The sequence below is a fragment of the Camellia sinensis genome, chromosome 2 (assembly GCF_055761805.1).
Source record: "Camellia sinensis isolate YWXY chromosome 2, ASM5576180v1, whole genome shotgun sequence".
NCBI classification, from domain to species: Eukaryota; Viridiplantae; Streptophyta; class Magnoliopsida; order Ericales; family Theaceae; genus Camellia; species Camellia sinensis.
The window spans coordinates 115,375,930-115,392,123 of record NC_138962.1 but is presented as its reverse complement, the minus strand read 5'-3'; the positions used below and the strand labels follow the sequence as shown (position 1 = coordinate 115,392,123).

The 16,194-nt window shown below is 43.5% G+C and overlaps 1 protein-coding gene across 1 annotated transcript; it reads right to left on the bottom strand.

Annotated features, from left to right (window-relative positions):
• Nucleotides 1-1,272: 1,272 nt before the first annotated feature.
• On the bottom strand, nt 1,273-1,692 carry LOC145818832 (uncharacterized). Its single transcript, XM_082912921.1, has one exon. The coding sequence runs from the start codon at nt 1,690-1,692 to the stop codon at nt 1,273-1,275; it is 420 nt and encodes a 139-aa protein (XP_082769047.1).
• Nucleotides 1,693-16,194: the final 14,502 nt, after the last annotated feature.

Below are 16,194 nucleotides of genomic sequence, written 5' to 3'. Positions count from 1 at the left end.
ATTCGAGCGGGCAGATGTTCCTCTTGATAGGATGAGATCTGAGGTTGTTGCGCCATGTGGTGAGAGTAGAATGACTTTTGCGCCTCCTCTATTGCAGTTAGGGCATCTGGTGGCACAGTCAGTTAGGCTTGGGGAGTCCGATGTTGATGACCCGACTGGTCAGTTGCTTTTGTCTGATGTTCAGTCTCGCCTGCCTCCTGGTGGAGTCCCTACCATATCTTTATTCGGTGGGAGTAGTGGTTTTTCATCAGTTGATGCTCGTCTTAGTGTGCCTTCAGTTGTGGCTTTAGTTGGTGCTCAGACTAGCCTTCCTTTGGTGGATGTTCAGCCTGGTACTTTGCTTGCTTCGTTGGGAGTTGTTACTAGTTTGTCACTTGGTAAAAGTGGTAGTTATGCCCATGATGATACTATTACTCCCGACGGTCGGGCGAGTTTACCTTTCTTGGATGGCGAGTTTACCGTGACCCGTCTTGATGGTGGTTGCATATCCTTGGCAGGGGCTGATGGCAAGGGGCAAGTCCTCGATCCTAAGGTACTGTTTGCTGGCGTGCGAGATGAATGTTTGCCTAGACTGAGTTTTATTTTTTATCATAGGCCCAGCACTTTCATGCGTTTGGAGGCTATGTTCTTACGACGCTATTTGTTAGAGGCGTTCGGTGATATGCTCAGTGGGTTTCATGGTCTTACTCCGGAGACTTCTATTGATATGTTTCAATCATTTCAGGCTGCTGTGGCTGAGTTTCAGTGGCATGAGTTTGAGGTGAGCTGGCTGAGAGAGAGTTTGTCTCGTATGGAGGTGCAGGTAAAGAATCACCATCTCAAGTTTGAGCTAGCGGAAATGGACACGGCTTTGATGGAATCGGCGTCTTCTAGGGAAAAGGCTATGGTGGAGTTAGAGCGGGCGACCAAGGCATTGGCGGATGTGGACTTGGCGATATCGAGTTTGAGAGAGAGGAGAGCCATGGTAGAGGCTCAACTTATTAGTGTGGAAGATGAGGCTTTTGACTTAGATAGCCAGATAGGTCCAAGTTAGACAAGTTGAAGAATTTCTTGTACTGGTTGAGCTAAGACCCTAAGCACTGTATATATTTTTGTTTTCTCTCTCTATCTTTTTTTTTTTTTTGGATTGATAATTTATTAATAGTTACACAAAACGTAATGAGAATGGAGATAGCAAATGATTGTTTATTTAACATAAGCATGAGCTGATGTCTTACATTGCCATTACATCAGTAAGAGTAAATTTCTCAGGGGTGATTCTTCACTCTTATCCTAAGGGAAATAGGCCTTTAGCCATTTGGCATTGATAGGGCTCAAGAGAGCTTGCGAGTTTGGTTCAGAAATTCTATAATAACCATTCTCGTTGGCCTCTCTTACTACGTAAGGTCCTTGCCACTTAGGAGTGAACTTGTGGGTAGCGATTCCTCTCATGACATGAGGTGCAGCACGAAGTACCAAGTCACCTTCTTGGAATTGTCTGGGGCGCACCAAGGTATCATAGGCTCGAGCTATGCGACTTTGGTAAACTTTGAGGTTAGCCAGGGCCTTGTCCCTTCTTTCATCAAGGATCTCCAATTCATAGGATCTGGAGTCTGGAGTAACTTCACTTCGGAGGGCCATGCGAGCTGAGGGTATGGCAATTTCCACTGGAAGAACTGCTTCCGTGCCGTATACCAATGAGAATGGGGTCATTTGAGTCGGCCGTCTTTTGGATGTTCTGTAAGCCTAGAGCGCCATTGGGAGTACGTGCGCCCAATCCCTTTGATAATCCTTGAGAGTCCGTGAAAGGATTCTAAGGAGTGTTTTGTTGGTCGCTTCTGCTTGCCCATTCCCTTGGGGATAGTAAGGCGTTGATTTATGGTGCGTGATGTCATAGGAGACAAGGAGTTGTCCGACTTGGCGGTTGACAAAAGGGGTCCCATTGTCTGAAAGAATTACTCTAGGTATGCCGAAATGACATATGATGAATTCTCGGATGAAGTTGGAGATAGCAGCTCCTGTTGCCTTTTTTAGAGGGATGGCTTCTACCCATTTAGTATAGGTCTCTGTAGCCGCTACAATCCATATGTGTCCCCTTGATGGCGGAGAGATGGGGCCATTGAGATCCATAGCCCACGTGTGGAAAGGCCATGGTGGGCTCGAACTATGTAGATCAGTGGCGGGTGCATGAATGAGATTTCCATGGAGTTGGCAAGGTTTGCAGCGTTTGGCGTACATTTTGGCATCTGTCTCCATGGTAGGCCAATAATACCCTAAATGTAGAAGATGTTGAAATAGTTTCGCTCCCCTTTGGTGCTCTGATCCGTGAGTAAGTTCCAAAACTTTATGGATTTCGGCTCCTGACAAGCAACGTAATGGCTTTCCATCGAAGCCATGCCTGAAAAGTTGCTCTCCTTGCAAAAAGAATTTCGGAGCTCGCTTCTTGATTATTGCGGCTGCAGAGCGTTCTGGTGGCAATGATTCATCTTTGAGGTAATCTATGTATACCTGACGCCAGTCGGAGGTGATTTCTGTGAAGTTGCATTCGGCCTTTGGAGGGAATTCCTGACATTTGGTGCACTTCCCTTGAAGGTCATTCGCTTCCTTGGCCATGGTAGGCCAATAATACCCTTGTCGTTGTAGCCTCCTGTAGAGGCTTACATCTCCTATCCCACAGGAGCGATTGTGCACCCCTTCTAATTTGGACTTGGCTTCGATAAGGTCAATGCATCGTGCCAATAAACCACCGGGCCCTCTATAGTAGAGGACTCCTTGATAAACTGTGAAGTGTTTGGTCTCACTCAAAGGTAGTTTACCTGAGGGGGTACAGAGCTCATCAATGATTGGGGCTCTTCAATCGGTGGGTTCTTTTTCAGGGAAGATAGTTGTTACTGAGCATGGCACGGAGCGTTTCAGGACTTCTATCTTGGTTGATTCTTCTGAGAATTCCACCTTAGAGGCCAAGGTGGTGAGGGCGTCCGGGTGTCGATTGTTGGAGCGAGGAGCGTGTTCTAGCCTTACCATGTCGAATTTGTCTGTCAACCTTTGGACGATGGTTCTGTATGAAGCCAAAGGGGCTCTTTGATAGCATAGTCTCCATTGGTCTGCTTGACCACCATATTAGAGTCGCCTTTGATACATAAGAGACTTACTCCTAGATGGAGTGCTACCAAAAGCCCTAGTATCAGGGCTTCATACTCTGCCTCATTGTTAGAGCATCGAAAATCTAGTTTATATGACAAATTGACTTCGGTTAGGTTTGCGGAAATAAGGACTATTCCAGCTCATTCCCCTTTGGAGGTGGATGACCCATCAAAACTCAGACTCCATTCTCCTTCAGCGTTTACTTTAGCAGCTTGGAACTCATCTCCTGGCAGCTCATTCGGGGGCGGCTCATGTTCTCCCCTGGGGAAATGAGCCAGGAGGTCAGCTAGCGCTTGGCTCTTAATGGCCTTGGGAGCTTTACAGGTGATATCATATTCTGCTAGCGAGAGAAGCCAGTGGGCTGGCCTGCCGGAAAGAGCAGGTCTGGTGAGAAGGAATCGGATGGGATCACTCCTGGTCATGAGATGAATGGGGTAAGAAAGGAGGTAATGTCGGAGCTTTTTAGCAGCGAAGACTAGGGCAAGGCAATGCCGCTAGATGGGGGAGTATCGGATTTCAGCCCCTTGGATAACCCTGCTTATGTAGTATACGGGTCATTCAAGTCCGTCGATTTCTTGGGCGAGCAAAGCTCCAATTGACTTCGGTGTGAAAGTGATGTAGAGAAGTAAAGGCCTTGCTAGTTGAGGGGGAGTCATGGAAAGAGGGGAGGTCAAAGCTAACTTCACCCCTTCGAATGTTTGTTGGTGCTCTTCATTCCATGTGAACCTGACATCTTTCTTTAGCAATGAGTTGAAGGGTTGTATTATTTCAGCCATAGCAGGGATAAATCTTCTTAGATAAGATGCCCGACCAAGGAAGGTTCTCAGCTCATCTATACTCGTTGGTTGTGGCATATTTCTGATGGCGACGACCTTTGCTGGGTCGGGGTCTATCCCATGGCAATGAACAATGGAGCCAAGGAACTTGCCGGCAGTGACTCCGAATGCGCACTTAAGCGGGTTCATTTGAAGTCTGTATTTCTTGCAACGTTCAAAGACTTTTTGAAGGTCTTTGAGGTGATTAGCTTCTTCTTTGGATTTTACAACTAAATCATCAATGTAACACTCTAGGGTTTTGTGCAACATATCGTGGAAGATGGCTGTCATAGCTCTTTCAATTCAAAAGGCATTACGGTATAGAAAAAGTTACCTATGGAAGTGCGAAATGCCGTCTTGGGGGCATCCTCTGGAGCCATTTTAATTTGGTTGTAGCCACTGAAACTGTCCATGAATGAAAACATATGGTGTCCAGCTGCCGAATCAATCAAGGTGTCTATGTTTGGGAGTGGGAACTCATCTTTGGGGCAAGATTTGTTCAGGTCTCTAAAGTCAACGCATACTCGAATTTGTCTATTCTTTTTTATGACTGGGACGATGCTAGAAAGCCATGTGGGGTGCTGGATAGGTTTAATGAATCCTGCTCCAAGCAGCTTTACTACTTCGTCCTTGATGTTGAGCTCTACCTCAGGCTTATAAAATCTGACACCTTGCTTGACTGGGTGAGCCAGGGGGATGACGTTCAAGCGGTGCATGGTAACTTCTTTGTCTAGGCCTGGCATTTCTTCATATGTCCACGCAAAGACGTTCGAATACTTCTTGATTAGCTCGACGAGGGGCCCTCTCTGTTCTTCTGGCAAATCTTTGCAAATGAAGATAGGACGTCTGCGTTTTCCTTCAGGGGCTATGTGTAGACACCCCATTTTTGACCGACCTTAAGACTCAGACGTCACCGATTGAGCGCTCGGTGATGGTGCATATTGTGCTCGTTCAGAAGTTTTAGAGTCTCGGCTGCGAGCCTTGCTTCCGGACTTCCGGGCTCTTTCGTGTCTTGCCTCAGTTTGCGAACCAGGCTCCGTTTTCTCTGTTTTCTCTTCCTGAAGGAAGGGAGAGGTCTCGTAGATCATCTCTCAGTGGCCGTAGGCTACGTTTCGTGGTCGTAGGCCATTTTTCCCGTTTGGAGCTCGGTTTCTGGTTTTTCGGAGCCGTTGGCCGTGTGCCTCGGTTCGGGACCGCTTAACCACCTCCGTTTGCTCCGATTTTTGGCATGCATCTTATTTACTCCCTTTTGAAGGACACTGCGGTCCGAAAAACACCAACTTCGTGGTCATACGCCACTTCCGGTACCTAACAGTCAGTTTTCAGGGCCCCGGGCTGCGTGTTTCGGCCCCCGAACTTTCATTTTGCATCGGTTTGAGTTCATTTTTGGAAGGGACCTTTGTTTCATTGTTAGAAAGGTCGTAGAATGGTGGGAGGCCAGTAATTGTTTTGACAACCATTTTTATTCCTCCATCGCCCTCCGTCGCCCGTTTTTCTCACTTGAAAGCCAATGTTGACCACCCTAAGGCCACTTTTTCTAGCCCTAAACCACATATTTGTGTTGTAGACACTTGGGAGGCCACAAATATCATATGGCCGGCCAGTAATTGTGTGTGACCCTTTTGAACCCCTCCTAAAAGTGGCCTTTTCTCTCTCCTGGTTCATTCTCTCCAGTTTTTGACCACATGGTTGTGTTGTGCACACATGAGAGGCCCTCTTTTTGGCATGGCCGGCCATTAATCTTCATTGACCCTTTTGACCCTTGGCTGACCGGCCATGGAGAAGGCCGACCGGCCACCTAAACCCTAGATAAGCAACCGACCTTGATCCTCTCTCCAGGTACATTACAAATCTGTATTTTGTTTCCCCCCAGATTGTGTATTCGGGGGGGGCCAACTTTTGGGGGGAAATTTGAATTCCATTTCCCCCCCCCCTTTTTCCCCTTCTTTTGCATATATAACCAGCCCCCCCTAGCTGTGTTTTAAGGGTTAGAAAGTTTGGTTTAAGTCTCCTATATTGTATCTCTCTCTCTCTACACTCCAACCCTCAAAACCTCTCAAATCCTACACGCATTCTACTCCATCTCCAAGCCAACCAACCCACACTTTATTCTAGCAGCTTGGAGGTTCTTTCCAGAGGCTAGGATCACTACTTCTCAGGCCAAGAGTCGCTGGTTCATTGGTCTACAAGGGTGAGTCTCTATTTTCCCTCTTTTGTGCTTTATTTTGTTCTATATCTAAGCCATACTTGCTTACATTTTTGGGCTCCGACCCTAACTGAAAATAGCATTTTTTTAAGGTTTTTTTTCATGTTTGTTTAAGGACCTCTCCCTGTTTGAGGCTTTCTTTTTACACTTGCTTCTTTACCTCTCTTGTATGCCTCTTTCTTGCATAGTATTTTAGGCTCATTTGTAAATTTTTTTGAGCTTGGTTATAAACTGAAAAGTGGATTATTTTGAGCCCTTCTTCAACATTGTTGAAGGGTTCTTCACTGTTTGAGGCTTCCATCTGTCACTTGCCTCTTTATCTCTCTTTTTGCCATATTTTTGCATGTTTTGTTATCCCCTTGTGCTTGTATTTTTGGGCTCTGGTCCGAACTGTAAATATCCTTATTTTGACCCTCTCTTCATGTTTGATCAAGGGACCTTTGCTTTTTGAAGCTCCCTTTTTGCTCTTTGTGTTTAAACCTCTTTTTAGGCCTTATTTTGCATAGTATTTTAAGCTTGCATATGCACTGTTTTGGGTTTGGTCACTAACTGAAAAATACCATGTTTTGGGCCCCTCTTCAACTTTGTTTAAGGGCCCTCCTATGTTTGAGGCCAGAAACCATCACTTGCCTCTTTGTCTCCCTTTTGGCTCATTTCTTGCACAATGTTTTAGGCCTGTTTGTGTTTAGATCCGTGGCTTTCTGTAAACTGTAAAGTGCTTCATTTTGAGACCCTCTTCAACTTTGTTGAAGAGCTCTTGGCCATTTAGGGCCATAATATTCTACTTGCTTCATTACCTCTCTTACGGGGCCATTTTTGCATACTAGCTTAGTCCTATTTGTGTTCATTGTTTGGCCTTGCTTAAAACTGTAAATATGCTTATTTTGGGATTGTATTGATTCTTTATTCACACTTCATGTTCAAATAATGCATGCTTTGCATAGCCATAGGTCATTCCATGTACCTAATTTCATGTTTCGGGTCTCATTCCATGTATCGGGTGCCATGTTTCCATGTTCTGGGGCTGTTTTGCATCATATTTGCTACTGAAATTTTCATGCTAGTATGCCATATTCCATGCCTTGCCATGTCTTGTTAGAGTGGCATTTGGTGCCTTAGGGTCGATCCTCGATTTGCGTGCACGTGAGCACGCATTTCGAGTTGTCTCATTTTCATCGTATGGCCTCCTATGTGAGTGTGGCTGAGGTCCACTTGTGTTGGTGTAAGTCCATTATACATTGTGTATGCCATTCCATTTCATAGCATTGTGTATGCTAGGTTGTATGTTAGCGCATTGTGTATGCCATGTTACCTCGTGCATCGTGTATGCCATTTCATAGCATTGTGCATGTTAGGTTGTATCTTAGTTGCATTCATGCATGTCATGCATATTGCATTGTGCTTGGGGTAGGAGTTAGCCCGAGCACGAGAAACGAGGTATGTTTCGTACTCCGAGTGACGGAACGTGTCCCAATTCCCTGTCACCGACACTCCGGATTACCCATGATGGAGTTTAGGTCTTGTTGTGTTTATGTGCGCATTCATTTCATATTGAGTTGTGCAATTCGACTCCTCGGCCATCATGCATCGAGATGCGCGATTGGTGGCACGAGGATCAAGGCATGCATACATGTGTAAAAATACATTGGCCCTGTTTGGTAGAGCTGTGGGAAAGTGCTTATAGCTTATGCCTAAACAGCTTATGGCTTATAACTATGAACATAAGCTGATTTCTAACTTATAAATTAAGCATCTCCTGCCCCACTCAAAGAATAAGCTGATTTCTGACTTCTAAAAAGTTATAAGCTATAAGCTAAAAGCTAAACCAAACACATCAAAATAACTTAAATTAAGCTGAAAGCTGAAATAAGCAGCTTTTAAGCTACACCAAACAGGGCCATTGCCATGCCCCTTTCTTGCTCTCTGTTGCAGCAAATCAAGAATCAGCAGCCTTCCAGAGCTTGGCACGCATTCCATGAATAAATTGCAAACAGAGGCTAATCGGGGCATCGCCGTGGATTTCCGCGCAAGGCAACCCGAGCATGCATCATTCATCATCCGGAGCGGAGTCAAGGCAGTCCCTAGCTTGCATGCTAGTTTACAGCTTTCTTAGATTAATTTGTTAATTGATTAGAATTTTGTATTTATTCGGACTGTATTATTCATTTGGGACTGTCTATTATTTATTCAAACCCTCTGTGCGAGGGCAATGTTGTAATAAGTGTGCGTGTGTGTGATGTATGTCTTTCAACCCCACGTCTTTCTTCATTTTTATTTACCAGCTTATGATGGTTAGATTAGGGCATGTTTCAAATAGCATACAGTATGATAGCATGTTTGCATTCATTCATCTGTATTGCATGCACCGGGCTCGGCGCATCATACTAACTGCATTTGTATCTCAATTTCAAGTTGAATACATGTTAGCTGTTGCATCTCATATGCCGTGTTTAGAATAGCCGAGCCTGCTATAGTTGTATTTTTGGATGTGTTGCATTAGGCATTTCTGTATAGTTAGGATCATGCATGGATTTCTAATTAGCTTCTGTTTTGGCTTGGAGTACTCGGTGAGTTTTTACGCTTTAGCATCCTTGCATGTGTGTGAGTGAATGCCATGAATAGCATGCTTACCATGAGGCTATATGCTTATGTGATATAACTGCCTGAATGCCTGTGGGTGAAGGTTGGGTTATTTGGATTGGAACAAATCATTGACTGTGAGTTTTAAGCCCACTAGATAGTGGCAAAACCATCTTTTCTAAGCCCACCCGAGGGTGGCAAATCCACGTCTTAGCCTACTTGCGAGTAGCACCATCAAACCATCTTTCAAAAACAAACACGAAATGTTTTGTTCCAATTCAGGCGACCCGGTCTATACTTGTATATTGTGCGCGTCACATAGTAAACTTAGGCTAAAAAATCGGAATAAGAACACACAATGTTTTCAAAACTTGATATCATGGTTAGTAGAGGCCGATCTTTGATCGGGCGAGCAGGGGTGCTCACGAAGTGACCTTCCCCAATCGTACCCAAGTTCCCGAGCCGAGGCAACTTTGGTGATGACAGACACGTAGCCTTAGGCAACGAGTCAGGATTTCCTAAATTCTCCCAAAATAAATATTTAGGTGGCGACTCTGTATCTGGCAAAGCAGTCCATGTTTGGCACTTCTTTCAAAAATCTGTTTTCTCAAAATGATTTGCCGGATTTGGACTCTTTGGTTCAGACTTAGAACCGTGACAATTTGAGAGTCCGAACTGTAGTGAGCCCAAAATGAACGGAACGGGACCTCATCCCTCCCGGGGCGTTTGGGGACGTCTACACTATGTTGATTTCTTCCAGTTCTTGCTTTTGGGGCCGAGGGCCGTCTTGTAAGCATTCTGGAGCAGGCCTAACTTCTTGTAGTCCATCTTTCTTTGGGGTTACAACTGAGGTGGTAGGGGCTTGGTTAGGGGATGAAGTGGATACCTTAGATTCGACTTTTGAGCCCCCAACTCTATCCAAGTGACTTGTTGATGGACTATTGAATTTGTCGAAATGCTTTTCTATTACTGGGAGAGCCATGACTTTCTTTTCCTTTCTGTTTCTCTTGTCCTTGCTTTTTTTATTCTTTGCCCTTTGAGGGTGTTGGGCCAGTGTAGATAGAGTGCAGCAAAGATAGTCTCTTTCATTTGGTTTGTGATAAGCGATTGCCATTTCGTCTGGCTGGGGGTTGGCATTGGTGACACTTGCCAACCCCAGAGACCGTCATAAATGGTATACCACTCTGCCATCTTCTGTTTGGAGCCTCGTCACTTTAGGAAGCTTTCTTGAAGGTTCTGATCTGGCAAACGTCTTTCTCCGAGGTGGTGATGCATCTTCTTCCGAGAGGTCATCCCAATTTGGTATGGGAGTTCCTCGGAGTGGCAGGGGGGCTCGTCCTCATCAACATGATTGTAAAATACTGCATCCGCCATATGAGCTTCATCAACTCGAAAGGGTTTTTGAGAGCCAGTTATGGCCACTACCTCATTGTTGTAAATTGCTTTGACACATTGATGGTAAGTGGAGGGGATTGCGGCATATCTATGGAGCCAAGTTCTCCCTAAAAGATTTTGGTAGGTTGTCTCAGCCTCTATGACATGGAACTTAGTGGTGGAACGGATCGGTCCAACTGCTAATTCTAGTTGGATATGCCCTATGGTTTTGATTTTTTGATTTCCAAAACCGGTGATGGAAATGGGTTGTCTGACTAGGTGTTTTTGTGAGATCCCTGCTGCCTGGAAAGTAGAATAGGGCATTACATTTAGTGAAGCCCCTCCATCCATGAATTCTCTTTGAAACTCCATCCCATTGATGAACACTGGGACGTAGAGGGAACGATTGTGTGGGAACGGTACTTGCTTGTCTGCTTCAGTAAAGGTTATTGCCAAGGAGTTATCTCGGAACACTTTCCTAACCGATCCGCTTACACTCATACATGCCTCACCATTTTGCTCCGCAAGCCTTAGAAAGGCCTTGGTGGCTTCGAAACGTGTTGCTTCAGACAAACCGAATTGGTCGAAGAACCATTTGAACTTTGTTGATTTCTTAAGTGCTATCGCGCGCCGGGTCTCAAAGTTTGGACAAGTGAGGGGTGCGAGCTCAGAGAGCTCACACACTATTGGTTCTTCCGTCTCGTCATAATGCGAAAGCATCATGACCGTCTTGCCATTATCCTTGTGACGGGGGAGAGGATCTTTTAAGACGTCCTCTGTCTGGTGACGAGGTAGCTCCAAAGCGTCGTCAGCCATCATCTTTCTGACTAGGGATCTGAGCGCCTAACATTCAGCGGTACGATGTTTAACAGAGCGATGATATATGCAGTAGTCCGCCCGGGCTTGATCTTTTTTGGTGACAGGTTGCCTTGGTTCAAGGAGATGAACTTTTCCATCTTCTACCCAGGCGTTGAGGAGTGCTTGTGCCTCGGCCATCGAGATAGGCAACAGTGGGGGAACTTGGTCAAATTTTCTTTTCTTTGCTTGGAGATTTGTTCTTCCTCCATTGGAACCTCTTGCTGCATATATGGCGTGGTTGCGTCTGTTAGGCCTTCACGAGGAAGGTGGAGGTGCCGCTGTCCGCCATGAATGTTTCCCTCCGTGCCCCCGATCTTACTGTTTCGCTTATGTTTTGAGCTGCAGCGCATAAGGCAGAAAAGTCAGGGAAGTAGTGATTGACCAACTGGAGCTTGTAAGTTGTGAGCATCCCTTCGATGCACATTGACACCAGTTGATGCTCTTCCATCGGGTCTTGAATGTCTACTGCTTTTTCCCTGAAGCGGCGAACATAAACAAGGATGTCCTCCCCAAGTCACTGTGTTTCCCTCATAAGATGAAGAGTGGTTAGCCTTTCTTCAACGTAAAAGAACTTGATATAGAATTGTTTTACTAAGTCTTCCCACGAAGAAATAGAGCCAGCAGCGAGGTTGGCGTACTATGAGAATGCCCGATCTGTGAGGGACTTGGAGAATTCTCTCATGCGGAGGTTTCGGTCTTCTCAATGGGCACCAAGGGCGTCAAGGAAGCGCGAAACGTGCTCCGTAGCGTTCCCTTTTCGTCCGTCAAAATGAACAAACTTGGGTACAGTGTACCCTGCCGGATATGGGAGACTTGCGATATTAATAGGGTATGGGGGACGGAGATCCAGTTCTTGAGAGATAGGGATGTGACCTTTGTTTGTCTGAAGGAGGTTGTGTATGTGTTCCTTTACTTCGTCCAGTGTCAGGGGTTAGACTGAAGGAACCTGGTCTGACGGGAGAGCTGGAGAGCAAGTTGAAACCACCGCGGCAGGAGTTCCGCCGACCAAACCGACTGGTGGCAAGGGTGTTTGGCTTGGAGCCTGTGGGGGGTGCAGTACGGCTGTCTGCCCTCCTACTAGGTTTTGTAAGTTGTTTCGAAGAGCGGGGTTAGCCTCTGAGCCATTATGAGCTGATGGCAAAACTCCATTTTGTGATGACGAAAGGGGGTTAGATGTTGATGGAAGTGTAGGCGCCCTTTGTAAGGCTAATAAGGCATCCATCAAGAGTTGTTGGTTCTGTTGGAGAGAGGTGACATTCTCAACCAAAGCACGGAGTTGTTCCGCTATGGCCGGTTGAGAGGATTGTTCCTCCGGAAAGCCGTCGGGGTTGTGTTCCGAGGTCTCCACCAAAGCCTCCCTACCGCCACCTTGGGATGTTGCTGTACCGGTTCTGGTATTCTTTTTGGGTGCCATGTGAAGTGGGCACCACTCTTCCCCAGTGGAGTATAATGTGGGTGATAGAGGTTAGAGGCGATCGGTCGTTGACCTCTGGGAAGATGGTAGGCACTTCAATGACTTAAGATCACCGGAGGTGGAGGAGTAGAAGACCAAGGCAAGCTTAGAGAGGGAAGAGGTGGCAGTGAGAGACCTTAAACACTTAATGTATGTTATGTGATTCTCGTTGCTCTTGCTGTGTGTTTTGGGCTGCACTTATGATGTCGTTATATAAACTCCAGGAGTATTGGAGCCCAAGCAACCTCAAGACAGGTGGCAAGTTCTCCTTAACTCGACAGGACGGTGATATCAGCCCTACTAGCTGTGTCCTATGATTCAGGTCCTCGGGGAGGTTGTATCATAGGAACTGCAAGGGTAGGTGTGATATCTTTTAAGGCGTATCATATGTGCATCAGATGTAAGTGTAAAGTCAACGTCTCTTTCTCTAAGCCAGGTCAAAAGGGGAGCTATCACTGCAGGAAGATAGCTACACGACCTTGACGATCCCGAGGTCTTAGCCTCCAATCCACAATCCTCCAATTATCCCAAGCGGGAGTGCCTAGGTCCTGTCCCCGACCTAGCCAGCCAAGAGGGTGAATGCATGGGTGAGCCAAGGGCTCACCTCAGTAGCCAAGTAAACATAGGTAAGCCAAACATATGTGAGGCAAGAGTCTGGCTATGTTGTTATGGAGCTGGGTGAGTGGGTAGACAATACATTTCTTGAGTTATAAAGGGCCATGAAGAGCTCTAAGTGAGCCAGCTCCATGTGGCCTTGTTTCATTCTTGGTGGTGCGCATGCCCCCGCTTAGGCTAGGCATACAATCTCGACTCGTCGTGGTGCCTCAGGGGTCTACCACGTGAATGCGTAATGGTGATGACATACTCATCGTGGTGCCTCGGGGGTCTGCCACGTGGATGTGTAGTGGTGTTGATGTGACGCCCGTTGGGCTCGCCACGTGCCAAGTATAGTATAGATACCCACAGGATTCATGACTAATTTTCCACTCTTTGCATATGTCATATATATAGGTAAGCCAAAAAAAAAACTGAATATAATGAATGCCTAGCGCCACCCTACTAAGGGCAGAGGATGAACGTAGTTGTCTTTAGTGTACCATTGGTGGCTTTATCTGTTTAGTGACCATCTGTGACAGTTGAACTGCAAAGTTGCTACTTTCTTTAAAATTGCTTTGCAATTTATATAATGAATAAGCACGAGCATTTATTACCGAATCCATTTTCTTATAAATGGAAAAATGTTCTTCTGCTCTTGACTTTCATAATATCAATTCTCATTATTGTTTGCTTAGCAGATCAAAGACTGAAGTACAACTCTTAAAATTAATTTTGTAGGGCCATTGTACATCTTGCTCAAACAGGATTGTTTTGGTGGTGCTTGTTTGGCATCCCAATCGAAGCATTGATTCCTCGTTTTGTTGTAAAAATTTTTGTTCAATACTATGGAGCTGATGATATTCAGATTGCAAGAGAAGCCGAGAAGTTTGGGGGGTTTAGGGAGTTTGGAGGTGCAAAGATTGAAATGAACCCAATTTTCGATCCCCCGAGGAGATGACTAGGTGATTTTGCTGTGTGCATCTAATCTTCTTCTTTTTTGTAAAAACTGTAGTTGTCATATTCTTTTAGGCTTTTTTTTAAAAATTATTTTATTTTATCTTCTTTTTTTTTTCTCTGTGTCAAGTATATCATATTATTTAGGCTGCATCATAATATATCTCCCTTTCACTCTAGCCACATTTCGATTGTTTGCTATCGGAAGGATAGAAATTGTAATACTTGAGTTTGTATCCTTCCTATTGTAATTTTTCACAGAATGATGCAATGTAAATTAGAGCGCTGTTTACAACACAAAATCATTACCATTGTTATACATTTATTTGTTACGATGAAAGAGTTAATTTTCTCAGGCTTTGGAGTTGTGTATAGTATTCTTGGTTTTGGTGTTGTGGTTAATTTCATATGTTAATTTAAGATAACAGTGTGATACAAGGAAATGTGGTTAGTTTCAGATTTTATTATCAGAAAACATTTTGGGAACATGGTTTTGGTGTTGTAGTTATCACATCCCAACTGTTGTTGTGAAGATGAGTGTCTTCCTTTTCTATGAGCTTGCTGTTGCTGCTGCTGCTATCAAAATTGATTGGTGACAGCTGTGTTTGACTCTTTCCAGCTGATCTATGCTTTTTATTTATTTTTTTTTTAATTTTTTTTTTTATAAATATGTTTGTGACTGTAATGATTGTATTGTGTTAGCAGTCAGTGGATTGTTCTTTACCAAATGAACAATATTATGGAGGAATCTACATATTGGTGCACTTTTTTTTTTTTTTTTCTTTTTTTTTTTTGTGCTCGCACGCACATCTGAAAATTTTGAAAATCAATAAAAGCTTTGTGGATATCATAGAATTCTTACTGTGCTGCCGGAAAATATTGGGATATCATAGAATTTTTGTTTTGACCTGGCCCTAGCCGGCCGGGCCTACCCTCCTGCCTTAGATCATTTCTTCCATTCTGGATGCAAGCTGCTAGTGGGCATAAACGAATAAAGTCACCGATTAGGATTTAGGGTTTTTTTATACTAAATTTGAAAAAAAATTCTGTGATGTTCAGAAAAATAAATAAATACACTAACCATCCATAAGGTTCAGGCAAAAATTACAATATGCCTATAAATTTGGTATAATTACATTGATCTATTTTTTCGTAATGTTAAAGCAATAGGAATTAATGCATAAAAGTGTGTAAACATAAGCATAAACAAGAAATAATATATATTTCAGTGTAAATATGATGTCAATATCATTTTTTTTCATATATAGGACTAACGAATTCTTGATGAAAAAATGGCACAGTTTTAAAACCTTAAGGTAATCCAATATAATTATGCTAAATTAGTTTGATTACGTAAGCTTAATTAGTAATTTAAAAAATAATGTTTAAGCCATAATTTACTGGAATCAGTTCTTTTTTTTTTTTTTCTAAAAACCGAATTTTGCAAAACTATAAGGTAACAAGATCTTATATTATCATTTTGAATTCTTATAATGATTTTTTATTTTATTTTATTTTATTTTATTTATATCTTAATTTATGTAAGTGATAGAGACCCTGCAAAAGGCGTTGGAGAGCCTCTCTCTGAAGCGATTTCCAACGTCTTTTTGGCAAGCTCCAAAAATATTTTCATAGTGTAGATCTGGATTTTTTTATACCTAAAAAGAAAGGTTTGAGAGCTTAGAATATCTAACGTTTTGTTTGTTTAGGCAGAAAATATTTTTTGAAAAATATTTTTTGTACTTTCTAGTGTTTGGTATAATGAAAAACGAAAGTCAACGGAAAATATTTTCCATAATCAACAGAAAACAAGCATATTTGAACATAAAAATATTTTCCATTTTTACGAGGTGAAAAACGTTTTTTGAACTAAAATTTTACCATTTCCACCTCCACCAACACACCCCTCTCACTTTCACTACTACATCACCATCACCATGGCCACTGCCACCATCATCGTCGTCACCGTTACTGTCGTCCCACCACCACCACCAAACATAGAAAAATATTTTATTCGAAAAACATTTTCAGAAAATATTTTCTTCGAAAAACATTTTCAAAAAATATTTTTCGTTCAAACAAACAGAGCATAAGGTACGACACTCTCTCTCATATCTTCCCTACTCATTAACCAATCATATTAGTTACACATTAGTGATCTTGTAAATCATTTTTTAATTTAAAAAGTATTTAGAATGGTCTAAATAAATATATTTTTAACTTTTCATTAAAAA

Coding starts and splice junctions, on each gene's coding strand:
- LOC145818832 (XM_082912921.1), bottom strand. CDS start 1,692: ATGACCCCATTCTCATTGGTATACGGCACGGAAGCAGTTCTTCCAGTG.